Source organism: Crocodylus porosus, unplaced genomic scaffold (assembly GCF_001723895.1).
Source record: "Crocodylus porosus isolate Cpor-Errol unplaced genomic scaffold, CroPor_comp1, whole genome shotgun sequence".
Lineage (NCBI taxonomy): Eukaryota > Metazoa > Chordata > Crocodylia > Crocodylidae > Crocodylus > Crocodylus porosus.
The window spans coordinates 26,418,925-26,437,207 of record NW_017728931.1 but is presented as its reverse complement, the minus strand read 5'-3'; the positions used below and the strand labels follow the sequence as shown (position 1 = coordinate 26,437,207).

The following is an 18,283-nucleotide window of genomic DNA, read 5'->3' as shown; positions in this document are numbered from 1 at the left end:
CCCACATGCAAACACACACTTTCTTTTAGTAGAGCCTGCTTTTGGTTTTGCTACATTTGTCACAGTGCCACTACTTTCAGCTAACAAGTGCCCACGCATGGAAGGGAGTGATTATGAGATAAGGTTTTTATCATGGATTTTGCCTTCCTTATTTTAAAAACAAACTTTCTTCTAGTTGACCATCATCCCTACTAAATACCCATTGTCCCTATTAAATACCCAGGGTTGTTTTTAAAGGGAAAATCATGTGTGTGTGGGGTTTTGTGGGTTTTCTTCTTTTTATTATTTTACATAGTCATGGTGGGGAGGCATGGGCAAGGCTAGCTAATAAAACTGAGGCATATTAAAGCAGTAATATACACAAGGAAGAACAAATTCTGCCTACAGATGTGTAGGCATGTGACAGCATACAGAAATGTGAAGGGTGAACCCCAGATCCCTGGAGACACGAATGTCTAAACGGGCATATAGTTTGAACTCCCCTTTGGCTCTAGAGGCTATGCTTTTATCCAGTTTTGATTTAAGACAATATTTGCAGGCTAGTGCAGAAGAGTTGGCTATCAATACCTTATCCAGCATTACTAACTCTCAAAAACTTGGGTCAGGCCCACCCAATTAGTGTCACAAAATACCTGTAAAACATCAAGAGATCTAAAAAGCAAAAAAGAAAAACAAAATCTGGCCGTTTGGTGTTCTTTTTTATTTCCTCTCTCATTTCTGAGTGTGTAAATCTTACGTTTCCAAACTTTCCTCCACAGCCAAGAGCGTTGAGAAGTTATTGGGTTTTGATCATTTGTTTGTTTGTTTTTGAAATGAAAGGGGAGATTCTTACAATAATCCCAATTAATGGAGCTTAAAGGAAAACATAAAATACAAAAGCTGTGATAAAACTATGGACCCTGATATCACTGCAGTGGGAGTAACAGGGTACCTGGGACTGATTTTCCTTTCACTTCCTTTGGTATAATTTGGGGTGAACCCACAAAAAGTCAATGGTGCTGAACAGCGGGAATTGAAAGAACCATGTTACTCCAGTCACTGGATGTTGCCAGTGCTAAGGCTGCATGAACTCATTTATGTGAATAACAAAATGGTCCCTAGCACCATACTGAGCGTATAAACCTTTGCTCTTCCCTGGACTGATGCTGATCCTAAAGCAGACAAATCAGGCCTGACTGCTGTTTGGAAAAAACTAGAGTGTCCTTCTTCATACATAGGTTAGATAGCACATGAATCTCTTTATTTTATTAAAACAAGGAGTAACAATGCAATAGGCAGAGTCAGAACACCCTCCATGGGGCTAATGCCTGAAATTAAATTGGAAAAGAATAGTCTATACATTTGTAATACTGCTAAGTAACCGAGTCATCCATTGTTTGGTAAACAATTGCCAGAGAAGTGGAGACAGCTTTCTTACTTTCTGTTTACATGTGTGCAGAGCCCCCACTCCCCGGATATCCCATGTGGGCTGTGATTTCCATTTCATTCCATTTTTGGTATGCCACCTTTTTCCCATAATTAACCCTTCCTTGTCATCATGGAAGGGATGCCATGGCTCTTCTATCTCTTGCTAGGAAGGATGCTAATTTGCATTTTTATTGGTTTTTTCCTCCAGAGAGAACTTGACGTGTTTTACCAAAACAGGCAAGCATCATTATCTCCATCTTGCAGATGGGGAAACAGAGGCACATAGCTCCTGTCACTCCAATTTAAAATTTTGCAACCACTCCCTGAATCAAGCTCTCAAAAAGTTTTGTAGGAAGAAAACCGGTACCTGTTTTACCCTTTCTCTGAGACTATGGGCTTCCCATCCCCTGTTACGCTTTGGAAGTCCTGCCTTTTACTCTCCTTATAGTCACCTCCAAAGTACACACAGGATCTCCATAGCCTCTTTGTAGAGATAATTCCTTTAGATTTGCTGCATCCAACACTCTTTAAAACCACTTTGTTTCTAGGGAATCTCTTTTTGGAACACCACCTTATTTGCTCAGGAAGTAATTAGTTTGTGGAATGAAACATTAATAAAAACCTCAGAGGCCTGACCTACAGTCCACCAGATTCAATGGGAGACTTTCATTTTACAACAGTGATGATGTCTGACTCAGTGTTTGTGGAAGATGTTTGACTGGCAGCCCTAGAAACTGAAGGCCTCTATCCACAAATAAGTAAAGCTGAGGAAGTAACTGTATAAGCTGTGCTCTGCCAGCATCTCTATTCAGTTTGCAGTCCACCTCTCAGGAAAGAGTAGCTAAGAATCTGCGTCTACTCAATTCAGAGACTCTTTGGTTTATAATTTGGACATTTTTTCCCCCTGGAGCAGGTCCTAGGACACCATCTACTGAGACTACCAAGACATTATATATAGGTTACCAATCAGACTGTAATGCTTTTTCAGTCATTATTGAACTGATTTAGATTTGAATGGATGAACTAAATATCTTTGCCCCCCATTTGCCAACCCATTCAGTCCCATCATAACTGAGATGGAAGAGTTTTAAAGCAGATACCATTGAGGAAGGACCTCAAGTAAGAAATGCTATTTTATTTCTTTTAATTCTGCATTTAGATCCCGTGGGTGGATTATTATTCCATAGAAAGAAGAGATGTTAGATAAGCAAGAGCGAAAGATTTGAGGGGGTGGTGAAGGCATTGTTTCTTCATGCTTAACTTTGATGCAACAACAACAAAAAAAACCCCCAACTGATAAATCGTTGTGACATTATAAATAATCTTTCATCTTCTTTGGTGGTCCATGGAGTTTATATAATTGGAAGGTTAAAACCCTTCTTTGTTGTTTCTTCCCTTTTCATTAGTACAGTAGAAGACTATAAAATAGTGCAGCCAGAAGGGGTTTAATAATTACTAAGTCAACATTTGAAAGTCTCACTCCGTTTTATCATTTCATGCATGTGCTTTTTATGACTTTTACAGCCTCACAAGCTTTATTTAAGCAGGGTTCATTGTAACAGTTGATCTGTGGCTGATCCTATTTATATTTTACTTAACTTTTCCTGGTAATATGCGTCACCAGCAAGAATCCCAATTCTGCCATCACATAGAAATCCATGGGCCTGGATTGGGATGCAAGACATGTGGATTTAATTTCTGGAACCTCCACAGGCTTCCTGGGTGACTTTGGCACATCACTTAATCTGTGTCTCAGTTCCCCATTGGTAAAACATCTACCCATGCAATGGGCTAATATGCAGGCCTGATCCTAAGTGCAATTCCTCATTCTGCCACTGTCTTCTCTGAGTTTCTAGGGCAGCTCCATTTCTCTGCCTTTAGAGTATCCAACTGTTTACACTCACCTACTTCACACAAATGTTGTGAGATTCCCTTAACATTTGGAAAACAAAGTTCTTTGAATGATTCACAGGAGATGAATGCAAATTATAATAAGGCATAGTTTTTTTAGTGGACACAAGATGTTTGCTTGGGATTTTATTTCTGATAGGGAACAGATCAAATTTTAAAGTCCTCTTTTATATGAGATTCTGCTATCAGATCTCTGTCTTTCTGTGAACTAGTACAAACACTGTCAGGCGAACATTCAGACAGCCACAGGGATTGCTAATGTATCTGACATTATCTGACAAGGAAATGCTTTTCCACTAATGAACTTGCATTGTTATAGGCCTGTGGCTGATCTGATCTGACTGGCACCTAAAAACCCTGTGTTTATGACTGAGTGGTGCGTCTGACTGGCTATTTAATAGCTGTGATTTATTGCATGGAGTCCCTGAGTTCACCACTGCCAAACACCTTGGTGGGTGCTGTGAATTTAACTGAGGGACTTGTACAGGGCATAGCTGATTTAGAAACCAGCTTCTCAAAGCATCTGTTTGAAAATGGCATCAATCAGCAGTTGGGCTCCAAGTTGGCTGTTAAGAATTAGTCATGAGAGTGCATGCTGTAGTGCAGGATAGGACACAACCATATGAACAAAACCAGAGAAAGAACCTAGCAAAGTGTCCAGACCAGGCCTGGTCAAACAAATCTGTTGTTTCTGATTCCTCATATTGTATAGAAGGAAAATAAGGTAGAGGGCCAGTCCACCAGTCAATACATGCAGGTTTTTTAAGTGCAAGACCCAGTGGGCAAAACATTCTTATGCTTCAGTGGTCCTACCAGGGTGATAGAAACATGGTTTTTTTTTAAGCTGGGTCTATTGGTTTGCATAGAAAAAGCAGGAAAGTCTGAACTTGGACAGCTGTGCCTGAGTGCTGCTCTTCTGGCTCTCTAAGTTGGCTGCATCCCTCCCTGCATGAAACTCAAATGAAAAATACCCATAAGAAGGGTAATGGAGACTGGGTAGGGGGAGGGCAAAACTGAAGGCTGGACAGCTTTAATAAAACTTTTAACCTTGAGTTATGCATTTTGAGGGAGGCTTGTAACCAAACACAACTGAGTTCAGAGTACTCTAGCTGTTTGCCAAGTGCCCCAGCCAAAAGGACGTCTCCATGGGGGTGGAGAAGGGAAGGAATGGTGTTCCTCAACATAAGCCCAGTATTCAGTGACCCCACTGAATTATAGAGTAATTCAAGAATGGGAGAGCACACGTATTCTCAGATGCATATTCAGTATTCCCACCATGACCCAGCCCACATTTCGGGAAATGGGAGGAGGGAGAAAAGGCTGAGGGAAGCATATCCAAGTGGCTTCATGTCTCAGACCTTCTGAGGTTTTGATTCACATCTGTATAGCAGGAGGAGTTTTGGCAAAAGTCAGCCTGCTTCACATGTGTTTTGACTCTTCTTGCTTTATGTTTCTTGTATGAGAGAGACATCACAACCAAGTTCTTGTCATTTTTTGATCAGTGTTTTGTTAAATGATGACAGCTATTCATAACAAAGAGCCAAGTCACTTTTGCAGCTGACCATATAACTGGGTCTGACTCGTGGTACTTACTCTTTTTTTTGTGTCCATGACACATGCAGAGTGTATATGTGCGCATGCACGCACGCGCGTTTCATTCTTTTAAAAATAATTAGAACGTTACTTGGAGCCCAGCCACAGAGCTAGTTTAACTCTCCAGCAGATTGCTTTCTTTAGTTATAATGTCTTAAAATCCTCTTGTCTGCTTGTGGCTATGAAGTAAACCTGACTAGTTATCCTCTGAACTGTCTAAACCATTCAGTTTTGGGAAGAATGTTGTATTTTATGTGTGTTTTCTCATTTTGCTTGTCACTTTTTTTAGTTATCTAATCCTCTTGACTGGGACCACTACAGAATTGCTTCCTGCAGTAATAGTACGCATGCTTTGTCTATTACACTTTTAAATGACTCAGGCAATGGGTTTTCCACTGTTCCCACAGGGAAACTACTTTACACACTAATAGAAATGACCATCAGGATAGTTTTCCTCTATCTTCATAGGACTGCAGATATTACGGGTGGGAACTTATCTATGACATCCTGTGAAGCCTGATCCAAAGCCTGTGGAAGTCATAAAAAATCATATTGACTTCAGGGGAAACTGCCTCTTCATATCACACCCCCCTCCCCCCACAAGGAGAGGATAATCCCTACTTTATATGGTTATAATGTACTGTATAGTCTGATTTTAAATCTGACTCTTCCAAGAAATCTTGTACCATGTCTATGAGCATGGGCTAGTTCTAAATGGTTCCATCAGCAGACCCAGCCTTACTGGTTCCAAACCATGTTTGATGCCACTTACTTGCTGCTTTTGTCCTGGATGGTATTTAGTACTTGAATTATTCTTCAGTGCTGGGCAGTAGGAAACATTATCCTGGTAGTGTTTCCTTTAGGAACTTATAATGTTCAGGACCTTGTGGGTTGAAGACCCTTCTTCTACTCAGAATGTGGCATAACTGATAACATGAATTTAGAGAATTTCTTCTTGAACTTTAATGGCCAGTAACAAGTACACTCTTCTACCTCTGTCACTAAGCTTGATATTTGGCATCCTTGGTATTATTTGTTAGGAACTTACACAGCTACTCTGGTGTGGGCATTTTAAGTAGGCATTTTAAGTACTCGCAACTGGGCACGTTTACATGAAACATTAAATGCGCAGTAGACTAATTGTGTTGTGCATTAGCACATTATCACAGTTTTTGTCTGCCATGCTAATATGCAGTAGAATTAGTGTATTGTGTGTTAGTGTCACAAAAAAAGCATGCACTGGCACTGCTGTTATTACAGGTACTAAACCTGTAATAATTAATGAAGATGTAGACAAGTCCACTGACTACCAAATTAATATAATTATGCTTAATGGAGCCTTTTTATGTGTGTACTTAAAACCATTGTGCATGGAGTCATTAAATAGATCTTATGGGATAAGGGTGGATTGACTGCATCAGCATGGAGCAGCAAATTGCTGGGGGGTAGAAGAGTTCTTGTTTCTTTGTTTCTTGTGTTTTGCCATGAATATTTTCTCCATAAATTGAAACATCCTGTAAGAAAGGTTAGAGAGAGGCTTCAAGCTAATGGGATGTTGTTACCTACCTATGGTAACCACCACCACACCCCTTAGGCAAAACACAAAGCACATAACCTTGTGCTTAATTTAGCCTTGTATTTATGAAGCTCTTTCCTACAGATTGTCATTTTAAACCATTTTCCTATGCCACCATTGGAGAAAAACAGCTCCAGTGTCGTCAAGTGGTTGGAAAGCAAAACTGGAAGTCAGACCACTACCTCTTACAACTTCTTCCCTTCCCCGTGCAAACATTGTGCTTTGTATAGCCCTGCTCATTTGTTTTGTGTCTGAATGCCTATGTCCTGTGCCCAGGTCCTGTTACTGCAGGAGTCGGAAGGGAGAGTCCTTGCCCCAATTGCTGCATCTGCAGCTTGGGTAAAATAACAGCTACTGCACATACATTGTAGTTTAATGAGAATGTCAAAAATGCTTTGCGATCCTCTACAAGGAATGTGCTACTCAACATTTTTTTACTTGCGTTTTCCTTAGGTTTTTCATTGTCTTATTGAGTACTGCCTAGTCTGTTCCAGTAGTTGCTGTGCCTAAACAATGGCTGCAGGATTGAGCCTAGGACTGAGCCTCCAATTTATTAATTTATTGTGTTCTTTTTCATCTGGATGTCCCCATCTATCCTATACTGGGCACTTCTGCTTTCATTTACTTAATAAATGTATTCCTTTCCTAGCACTGGGAGCTGCTAAAGTATAACAGCTGTACCTTCTTTGTATGCCCAGTTTACTCTGCTGTATTGGAATTAAAGACCTTATAGCACATTCCCTCATCCCAGCCTCCCCTCCCCCAAGCACCCACACACCATCCTTTCCTTTTTCCCACTCTTGGATTGACTGATGGTTCGTGTAAGTTGTAGCACAAAGGGACATAACAAAAGCACAGCTGACTGTTTTGACACCCTCTGTTTCAGAGTGACATCCTGTGAGAATTATCTCAGCTTCCACTTTATAGTTACTAATTGAATTATTTTATTATACTGCATGTTTTAGTAGTTGGAGGTTAGAGGTCATCTTGTTGCTGAAACACTCTGTGGTTTTCCCCCTCTGATCACTTGAATGTTTCAGGCTTCTGGTAAGACAGCTCAGAGCCCCATAGTTGAACAGTGCAGCGCAGGAGCTCAGCATTCTTCTGACATTACTCCCCCATTCCCTCCCTCCTGCCCCCCCAACAGCCAAGCTTATTCTTTCATTCAGTCACTTCATGTCATCTGACTGTATTTCAAAATGCAAAACTTTTTACAAGATGGATAGCATTAGGAGCTCTGTAGACTTGTTAAGTCAAACCCTGATAAATGACCCATGCCCTATGTGTACCTCATAGACAGCAAGCCATAGTATTCATTGACCTTAAGACTCCATCAAATCATGTTGGTAGAATGTGGCTCTCAATGTAACTGCCTCTGATTTCAACAGCTGCATTTCTTACATAAAGAAAAACCTATGCCAGTGGTCTATAGGCAGTCAATTCCGTTTTGCTAAGAATTTTGAATACCCTTCCATAAAAATCTGAAGAAGAATAAAACCCATCATGGATGAGGTAGAAGTATTTGATGTTTAGGCTAATCGTGACTTTTTAAAATGGCTTCTAAGAAGTTAAAGGCAGATTCTAGAGAAAAAACCACTGATTTGCATATAGATACGAGATCCATAAGAGTGAAATCAAAGTAACCTTATTTCTACTTTTCTTCTGAATTCTGGTATGCTGTTTTGGAAAGGAGTAGCAGGCTAACTCTGTTAAATTAAGGAGTTTGGTTCAGTTAAACATCTAAAAAGTTTGAGTGCTTATTTGAAACATCTCCAAACAATCTGGGCATGTTTTACATGTACTGTGGAATGGGGCACTGGGTGCTTTAATTAGCAAGCCATACTAATTAAAAGCGCCTGCACATCACATGTATCAGTATTGCCATGTGTCCCTGCACTGAAAAAATGGTGGCGGGGTGCTTTCAGCTAAAGCTCATAGAACGTGTTTTATTTCAAAGCACCCCGCTACCTTTTTTTCAGCGCGGAGATGTGCAGCAATGTGGATACATGTGACACACAAGGCTGCTGGAGTGCATCAATTTCCATGCTCCAGCAGGCTCGATTAATCAAGTCTGCTCCATATGTGTGTATAGGAGCTGTTTGCATCTGGGGTGACTGTAAACATCATAAAAGCCTCTTGTTTCTGCTGGCTGGATTTGTTGGCCCTGGTTGGCCTGTTAATGCCATAGAAACTGAAATTCATGTAGTTACACCCAAAAGTACAGAAGGGAGCTCCAATGGAAACTAATATGGAGAGATAAAAAGTCAGCCCAGTATTCCCTGAAGGGTGCACTTGTTCACTCAATGGGTGGTTTGGGGATAGCTTTGACAAAAGCCTCGAGTAAATCAAATGAATTCAAATCCTTGGTTGAACCTGAAATACTGTAAATCAGAGGAATAATCTCTCCATTCACATTGTTTCTTTCTTGCTTCCTTCTGCAATACAATATGGTGACATTATTAAGCTATATATAATAACTCTACAGTCCTTTCTTGCCATGAGTTAGGATGTTGCTCTTTGAGCTTTGTTGGTATCTAGCAGTCATGAAGAATGGTACATATATGAACAACAGGGAAGTAATTTTTCTTTCAGGAAAAAACTCAAAGAATTTCTCCAACATAAGTCACTTACTAGAGTTGACATTATGGCATTTTCTCACTTTGCAAAAGCTTATCTGTTTTTATTTTGAGAATCCACTAGTATTTCCTATGAGGCTTATTATTGTACAAATTGTTATTAAGTTAGCATTAACATAAACATAACATAAATATAACAACTTTGTATTGGTAGAATTAAGCAATTCAAAAGAGGTAGGGTGTTTTGAAGAGGGCATTGGAATTAATTGCCCTGGCAATGTACATTGGCAGTGTCTTTAGACACTACAGCAGCTTGACAGATTAATTGGCAGCAGACACTATCTTGCTGCAATCCAGGGATCCTACTATGTTATAGATAGTTCTAAGTATATGAATGACAGGGTGTTAGAATGGATGGGCAAAACAGTCTGGATAAGAACATACACCAATGCCTGGAGCTCAAACAGGATCAAAACCGAGCCTTTCCTGAGGCCTTGAAAGGGTTTTCTACTTGTTTACTTCCATTATTTGTTTCCAAAAACACTAAAAAATTAGGAGAAGCTTTGAACATCTATGTCTCTTAATTTCAAGCTCAGAGCAAAAATAGAACTGTAGATCTATTGCAGTGATCCTGTACTGTATAGATTGCCAGCCCAGTTTTGTAGGTCCAGGATTGTACAGAGTTCAAATATGCTTCTGATGTGCAATCCAATTTTAAGGGTGCTTTGCTGAAACTTTATAACATTATGAAGTTTTCTTATCACTATCTAATAGACGAGTTTTTGAAATGAAACAGTAGGCTTTCCAGTCTTATTCCTCCCAGAAATATAATATAATACCATATAATATACATGTATGTATATTTGTGTGTGTACCTGGCTCAGTAAACTATTCTGAATTGTTATCCACCTTCTATACCACAACTTATCTATCAATTTGGCAGTTACATTGAGGTCTTAATGATTTCCTGATTCAAATCCGGTGATGTTCCCTGTACAGGACAAAACAACACTGGAGAGCCTGACTCAACAACTGGCAGTAAAACAGAATGAAGACGGGAAGTTTAGCCACGCAATGATGGATTTCAACATGAGCGGAGATTCTGACGGTCAGTAGGAACTGCTTATCCCTATTCCAGTTATGCATGTACATCAACAGTCTGTGCAGAAGAATGCAAACTCCCTTGGAGGTGGAGGCACAGAGTGGCTACTAAACAAATCGGGAGAAATTATTCGTCTTGTGCTGTTTTAGGTCTGTGTAAAAATTTTTATTTCTCTCTGTTGTACACTTCATTTGTCAAGGCTGGACCAAGAACACATTCTTCCCATAAAAATGAGAAAAATAAGGCAAATAGATGTGGGATAACTGAGATCATACAGAGAGTCCATGAATTATCAAGCTGATCATCCGTGGATGATGCACACTCTCGGTCTGTGGGAGCTTGTTTGGATTTGATGAAGCAAACTTAATGCCCTTTTCTTTTTCTGCCATTGCTTATGTTACCGTGGAGGTGTAAGCCCAAGAAAAGGCAGCTGTGTAAAATGTTCATTTGTTAGTTAGAGACTTGCTTAAAAAATACCTCATGTTACCATATATTAGCCCTATTCTCATCACCAAGGAGCCAGGAAATTGGTAATACAATATGATCACCATCTGTAACTTACAAAGACACAAATCGCCACTGATAAAAATGTATTTTTAGGTTGTTATGCAGTAAAAGAAGTTGGAAAAAAAAGTTTTTACACAGTTCATGTGGGGAAAAAAAACTGGGTTTTTCGCCTGTTCAGATGTATACAGCATAAAGCATACCACAGGATTCAGTACCGGGGTAATTACTAAAAAGTAGACAGATGATAGAAAGAATGAGATACAACTGACCAACTAAAGCAGAGGGGGAAATATTTTGAATGTGTTTTGAACAAATGCTTCATGGAGCGTGCAACACCTCAAAAAGGAACCCAAAACAGAGGAAGTTGTGCAATCAAAATGCAAGTTGGGGATTACTTTCTTGTCTCTTTTTAGGAAGTGCAGGTGTCTCAGAATCTAGAATTTATCGGGAATCCAGAGGGCGTGGCAGCAATGAGCCCCATATCAAGCGTCCAATGAATGCCTTCATGGTGTGGGCTAAAGATGAGCGAAGAAAGATCCTTCAAGCCTTCCCCGACATGCACAACTCCAATATCAGCAAGATACTTGGTAAGAAAACTGATTTTTCTGTACTAGAACTCATTGGCACTGACTGAGTGTTTTGAAGAGAATTTATTGTTTGATACTATTCAGAGTCTAGCCATTATATGGACAGCAGCAGCAGGAATACAATTTTCCCCAGTGCTGCTCAACAGTATGCATCAACTGTAACTTGGAGAACCCCTTCAGTCTTTATAATCTCTAAGTGTGTGTGTGTGTGTGTGTAAGGGTGGAGGGAGAGTTAGTATGAAGACACCTGTCCATTAGCAACTAGATATAAAACAACAGTTCACTTTCATAAACTACTGAATAGCTCTGAGATGATTTGTTTAAAGGGGTGGTATGAGATGATTTAGATTTGTTAGAGGAATAGGAAGGAAGGAACTGGATAGGAAGGCTAAGTTGGTTCTGTTGATGGTAAGATACCGTTATACAAGTTAAAAGGGATTAGATTAGTTTCAGGTATATGATGTGATTAGACTAGGGACTTGGGCAATAATAGTTTTGGTCTGCCTTTAAATTTATAATAGGCCTGATTAAACCTGTCTTTAAATAATCAGCTTCAAAAATCTACAAGATCATTCTGAATGGCCCTTTTCATATAGAAAGTACAAAGAAAGCTTGATGTTTTCCCTCTTAACTGATTGTTTTGGATAACAACCTCCGACAGCACGCTGCTAATTCATTCTACTTAAAACAGGCGCTTGAGCTGGGCTGACATTTTATGCAGTCTCTGGGGATCCTGGTTGACATTTTAAAGGGCTTCTAAGCATTTTATAATACCCTAAAATCTGGTTTTAATAATCCATTCTGCTGAAATTGTTAACATAAGGAATCACCTTTTACTGTTTGGCGCGAGATCAGGGAGATATGGGGACATCTTTTTCTGATTAGATATACAGTAGTTGGAATAAAATGTGCAAATTCATTACAGATCCTGTAGAGGTGACAGACAGCATAGCTGACTCCAAACTCTTTACTGTTTTGCTGCCAGATATAGGAAGAAATTAGGTTTGAAAGCAGTGAGAAAAGTTGCTCCTTTTTCTTCCCAGCATCACATTTATTTTTTTTCCAGCCTTCCTCTTCTGCAATGGAGAGGGATGCCCTGATGTCCTCCTCCTTGACAGAAATGTTACAAAGGTCTTCCCTCAATTGCGAAAGGCCAGTCTTTTGAAGTCAGCAGGGAGCTCTGCTGACTTCCCTGGCAAAGGGTGACTAGAAACTTACAGATCAGACAAGTATTTGGGTCTCCTTCTGAGAAACCTTCAATTTTTCTTTAGTGCTTTTTTTTAAAGCACGGCTGCTACTGACTGCGGTCAGAGATCTGCATTGCTATTGAAAATGGCTCAGATAGGGTTGTCACTGAGCAGGGGTCATTTTTATAGTGAAATGAGGAGGTGTCCTTCTTAGCATTAGAATTCTCTAGGGATTATGTTTGACACTGCGGAATTATGTTTTGAGCATAAAAATTAGATACATGGATTTGTCACTAAATTCATCTGTGCATACGCTTGTCATCCATCTGTTCAGTGCAACTTAAAGTTGCAGTAATGATTTTATTTTTTTTAGTAAATTGTTTAAAACATAAAAAATCATCTGTTGGATCTCTTTAGTTTATTTAGGGATTAATTTATTGTTCAGAAATTTCTGTAAATATTTTAATTGATTTTTAGAAAGAGATGAACAGTTTACATAAGGTGATTAAAACAGATAAAAAGTTATCCCCCAAAATTTCTACTCCATTATTCTTCATATGTACAAGCACATTTCTAAAAAATTCATGCAGGCACCTGGCATAGGGAATTTCATCCCAAGCAGCTGAAAGTTTGGCGCAGTTATAAATGACTTAAAATAGGTTCTTAAAACAGAAACTGTTTGGTTAAACTTGTCTCTGGGCAATGCTAACAGCCCTCCCCATATCTCCATGGATGCACAGACCTGGATGTGCACATGTCTGCTTGTATATGTAGATGCTACTTCAGTCCTGATGATGAGGTTGATTGCTGATGGTAGCTTTGATTCTGCAGTTGAAATCTTGCATGCATCCCCCTGAACCTGTGCAGGCCTCCCACTGACTTCACTTACATCCCCTGGGCAGAATCAGGAGACACAGGTCTTAACACAAGTATCAGGGTCAGATAGTCTTTAGAAGCTCATCATTCATCCTGAGACCTACTGAAACTCGCCAGATTTTGCATATTAATAAGTAAGCAAATAAAAATGATAAACAGAAAATCAAGACTACATCATCAAAAAATCTGCTGTTTATTTATTATGACAAAATTAGTTTAGTTTTAGTTATTTACAGTATTTCAATACATACTAGTAAATGAACTTTAGTGTATTTTGTAAAAACAATAAAGTTATAGTAATAGGAGGCATCGTTTCTGGAGGCAGCTATTAAATATTTGCTCGGAAGAGAAGCGAGACTGCCAGGATTTTTTCACTATTTAGTTTGCAGCTTAGCAAGGAAAAAATAACAATGGCATTTATGTATAAATGTTGTATGTGCAACTGTATGTATAAATATTACAAATCAAAATTCACTATTTATGGCCCTGAGCTGACAAAGATTTATACATATTCTTAACTTTATCCAGTGTGAGCAGTTCCTAGACAGAGGTCTGTCTGCCCAGATCCACTTGCAGAGGTTGTGCCGCGGGAATTTATCAACACAGTAAAGGACAGTGAATGGGTGGACAGAACACTGTCATGACAATTTAACAAAGCTGATTTTATTTTATATTTGTGTCTAAATAGACTCTCCGCATCCCTAACACCTCAACTCCTGCTCAGTGTATATAAAGTAATTTATGTGTGCACAGTTTTGCAGGACTGGGCCTATTTTAATTATTCTGTTAAACTTTTCTAGGATCTTTTAATTTTAATTCTTTCCCTGTGATGACATATTAAGCACAACTCTGTTTTGATATCAAAATATTTATTGTTTTAGTAAATACAAAATGATAAAAATGTTATTTGTTTAATGTATTGGGGGAGGCCAAGATAACTCTGTGTAATTCTAAATCTATCTAACAGTAAGTCATTTCATATTGTAAGACACTGGAAGTTCACTAGCAGGGCAAATTGTCACCAATAATTACACATAGGAATGCCAAGCTGTTTACATATATCCACCTTAAACTTGTGTTTTTTAATTTTTTTTACCCCTTCTGTTCTTTCTATTGATACACATATGTACCTCTGAAGTCTGGTATAGCTTGTGGTTTTCTTTCTCTTGTCTGACATTTAATATTAATTTTGCTCAACAGCTGTGAGGTTTCTAGCTTTATTATTTATAAAAGAAAACAGTTTGTCAGCAGAAACTCTTGTTTTAAAAGCAACAGGAACTAAAGCGGTTTGTGATTTGAGGCCTCTAGATTCAAATGAATTGTATCACTTCACAGTCTAGCAAAGCTACTGTGCTCTCTCTGTAAGGAATAGATTCTGAGAGCAAATTCACATCTTCATAATCCTGCCACCTCTTACAGGATGCAGCCCTGACACTTCAAATATGTTACCAGCCACCCTGAGCCCTGCTTACTTTTCATCATGGCTTTCATTCCGATTTATGAAGATTCAGCAGAAAGGGTACTCTACACTCTTGTCAGTTTCCAGTTGTTTATCCCTGCATCAGCTAAACCTGCTCGCATCTAACAGGCAGCAGCAAGGAGATAGATATAGAAACTCTGTGACACATTTAGTAATCATTTCCCTGTAGAAAAGTAATTCCATGATGGCTACTGCTAGCTACTACCAAGCTGCTTTCCAAGATTTTTAAGGCCCAGCTGGACAAAGCCCTGGCTGAAATAATCAAGTTGGGGGGTGGTCCTGCTTTTGAGCAGGGTGTTGGACTAGATGACCTCCTGAGGTCCTTTCCAATCCTACTTTTCTATGATTCTATGAATGTATGATTCTAAGATCATTTATGTAAAAGGTTGTTTCCTTGCTCCTCCTCTGAATGAAGACATTATTTTCCTTAAATTGGTTATCTTGAGATGTGAAGTCATGCGAGAGCAATGTTCAGCCTGCAGGTTGTTGGCCTTTTAGAAACCCAGGCTCTAGTCTGGAATGGAGAACAGTGAAGAGCCCACTCAGTCTGTGGGATCGGTCTTCCAAGGGCCTCTTTTCAGAAGGAATCAGACTGTTTTCTTCTTTAGAAAGACAGAACTATGCTCTTTGTATCTGAAGACACTCTTGAGGGCACAGTGTGAGTAACAGCATGAACTAAGTGCATAAGAAAAAAGGAAGGTACTGACAATCAAATATGACATTATGAATCCGTTATTTTGAGAAATGCTTTAAACCGTTTTTTCCCCAATAGGAAAATGGACTATTTTCCAACCAACTTTTCCTTATGGGGCACATGTTTCAAAGCTTAGTTTACTTCAGCTGCCTGGAATGGATCTTGTCCTGAAGCAGTGCTACCGTTGATTGAATAATAGGCACTGGATAATGTATTGAGTGAATCTTGCTTTATTGTTTCAATGCTTTATCTATTTTTAAAAATAATGTCAGTTTATGGATTCCATGATTTTTTTAATGAAATACTTAATTTCCATATTTTTCACCCAACTTGTGTAACAACACAGATAGAAAATAAATAGTGAAGCACTAATATTTTTTATTTATGCATTCATTGCCCTCATGGTTATCTCTGAATGGTAGTTTATCATGTAGAAACTGCTCTATTAATCCTCAGGGTTCTTTTTAATAACACATTTATTTTTAGATAGAATCTTTCATCTAAATGAACTGGACTCTGGCTTGGTAGATGCAACAGGCTGTGAAGGGCTCCAGGCCTAGCAATGCAGAGCTCTAGCTCCATGATAGCACAAGGATTGCAATGGCTGTAACACCATAACCCCACACCATAACTCTACCCTTCCCCATCCTGACCCCAAATGGCAGAATGATAGAAGGACACTTACCTTCCAGGCCAAGGCCTAGCCATAGAGCACCTGGACAGCAGTAGACCCCTCTGTTACTTACACCGTCAGAGTATATTGGACTGCAGCTGGAAGAGGAAGGCCTATTATAATATTCTTCTCCTCCAACAATACAAGTTTTCTGCTGAGTGGGAATTTATGACTCTGTAGATCAGGAGCTCTAGGAGTTAAGGCCTCATTGAGACATACAGGACAATTCACATATCTCATATCTGTTGTTTCAGGTTCACTGCAGACAGGTAGACATCAGTTATAATCAGCTTGTGGTTTTTCTTACCACAAAAAGAGCTGAAAATGCTTTTTTGATAATGAATGATTAGACATTGATATAATGCAGTTCTAACTGCCAGTACCCTAGACATGGATTTTTATCACTTGTGTCTTAGCCCTGGGTGGAACAGAACAGCCAGTTCACAGCCTACAGAACAGGCATTAGAACAGGAAATGAAGAATTATTCCAGGTCTTAATGAAATTGGGAGCGAACATGGGCAGTGAATCTTCCATGCCTACCCTTACAGAAAGTGTCAGGGATTTTCAGTGATTACTAGTAGTCAGTACCCTGGGTTTCTGCCTCATCTGGGCACATGGGCAAGTTTTCCAACATTTCCTTCTGCCAATATGCCTCATTTAAAAGCTGACATATCTAAGAGCAGTGTCAATAAAATACTGACTAAAAAGGAAAGAATGCCACAAACAAAACTACCCACAGCATTTCATGTACCACATTGCCATACTCTGGTTAATTTGATATCCAAAAAAAGGGCAAGACCTGACCTCCCTTGTCTAAGTGGCTGACAGTCTCACAGTGCAAAGCAATAAGTCCACTGGTGTCTTGTCCTGAAAGACATTTGTTTCTCTTACTTAGAAAATGTTTTCTTTTTCTGACAGGATCTCGCTGGAAAGCTATGACAAATCTAGAGAAGCAGCCATACTATGAAGAACAGGCCCGACTCAGTAAACAGCACCTGGAAAAGTACCCAGACTACAAATACAAGCCAAGGCCAAAGCGTACCTGTCTTGTAGATGGCAAAAAATTGCGGATTGGCGAGTACAAGGCAATCATGCGCAACAGACGCCAAGAGATGAGGCAATATTTTAACGTTGGGTATGAGACCTTCCAAGCATACTACAGAATCCAATATAAACGGTCTTGTTCTGGGGGTTTTAGTGTTGTAAAATTTGTGTTTTATTTAGAAAGGCTTATATGTTTCAAGGCCTGAGACTCTGCATTGGAAGTCAGAGCTGTTCCTAGCCCATTGCAGTTTCTTTCCTTTATAACTTGGGCCAAAATTCATCTCATTTCCATATTTGTAATACAGAAATGTGATATTTTATGATCTTCAAATGAAGAACACCACAAAAATGCTGAGTATTGTTTCATCATGGGGCTCTACAAAAGATAGGTGAATTAATCTGTGTAAGTTCCTGTTGATCCCATTGATCCAGTTTGCAAAAGAACAACTCTATACTGTATTGAAGACAATGGCCCACAGTAGGTTGATCCTTACTGGTAAGGCCAATGCAGCCAGAAACTCACCTTGAACACTGTCAATCAGCTCACACTGGGCATGTACTAAGAGCCTGATGGCTTTTAGTCATGCCACAGAGATGTTTCCTCTACAGTAAAATGCATCCTTTGCTGGGTACAAGTCTCAAGAGGACTAGTTCAGATAAATATCCAATTACTTATTGTCCTGATTTACCTGTTTTTTCCCTCTAGAAGCCTGCCTGTGATTCCCTCTGTGAATAGTTTTTGGCTTAAGCTACAATAGGTCAGAAGCAGTAAAAAGAAAGACTTGTTTGGGTTTTTTTCTGTGTCTCCACCAGGAAATGGAGAGCTACAGAAAACATTGTGGATTCAAGTAAAAAAAATAGCTTCCAAAAAGATGGCATTTGGGTCCTGGTCAGCTTGGGTTGAAAATAGAATAATTTTTACTGTGATTGAACTGGGTTGTGTGTGTCTCTAGTTAATGTATGAGAGCACCAATGAAGAGGAGAATATCTCTCAAGCTGCTGTGAAGTGTCATCAGACAGTGTTTTAAACAGTTACAGTGTGCATTGTTATAATAAGCAGCTCAACAGA

At 39.3% G+C, this 18,283-nt stretch overlaps 1 protein-coding gene across 12 annotated transcripts in view; it reads left to right on the top strand.

Annotated features, from left to right (window-relative positions):
• The window catches only part of SOX5 (SRY-box 5), a 549,709-nt gene that overhangs the window by 526,110 nt on the left and 5,316 nt on the right, over positions 1-18,283 (top strand). For all 12 annotated transcript variants that reach the window (XM_019544450.1, XM_019544448.1, XM_019544444.1 and 9 more), the window contains 3 exons: positions 10,063-10,171; positions 11,086-11,259; positions 17,089-17,305. In XM_019544450.1, coding sequence (XP_019399995.1) covers positions 10,063-10,171; positions 11,086-11,259; positions 17,089-17,305 — 500 coding nt within the window. The remainder of the gene's footprint in view (positions 1-10,062; positions 10,172-11,085; positions 11,260-17,088; positions 17,306-18,283) is intronic.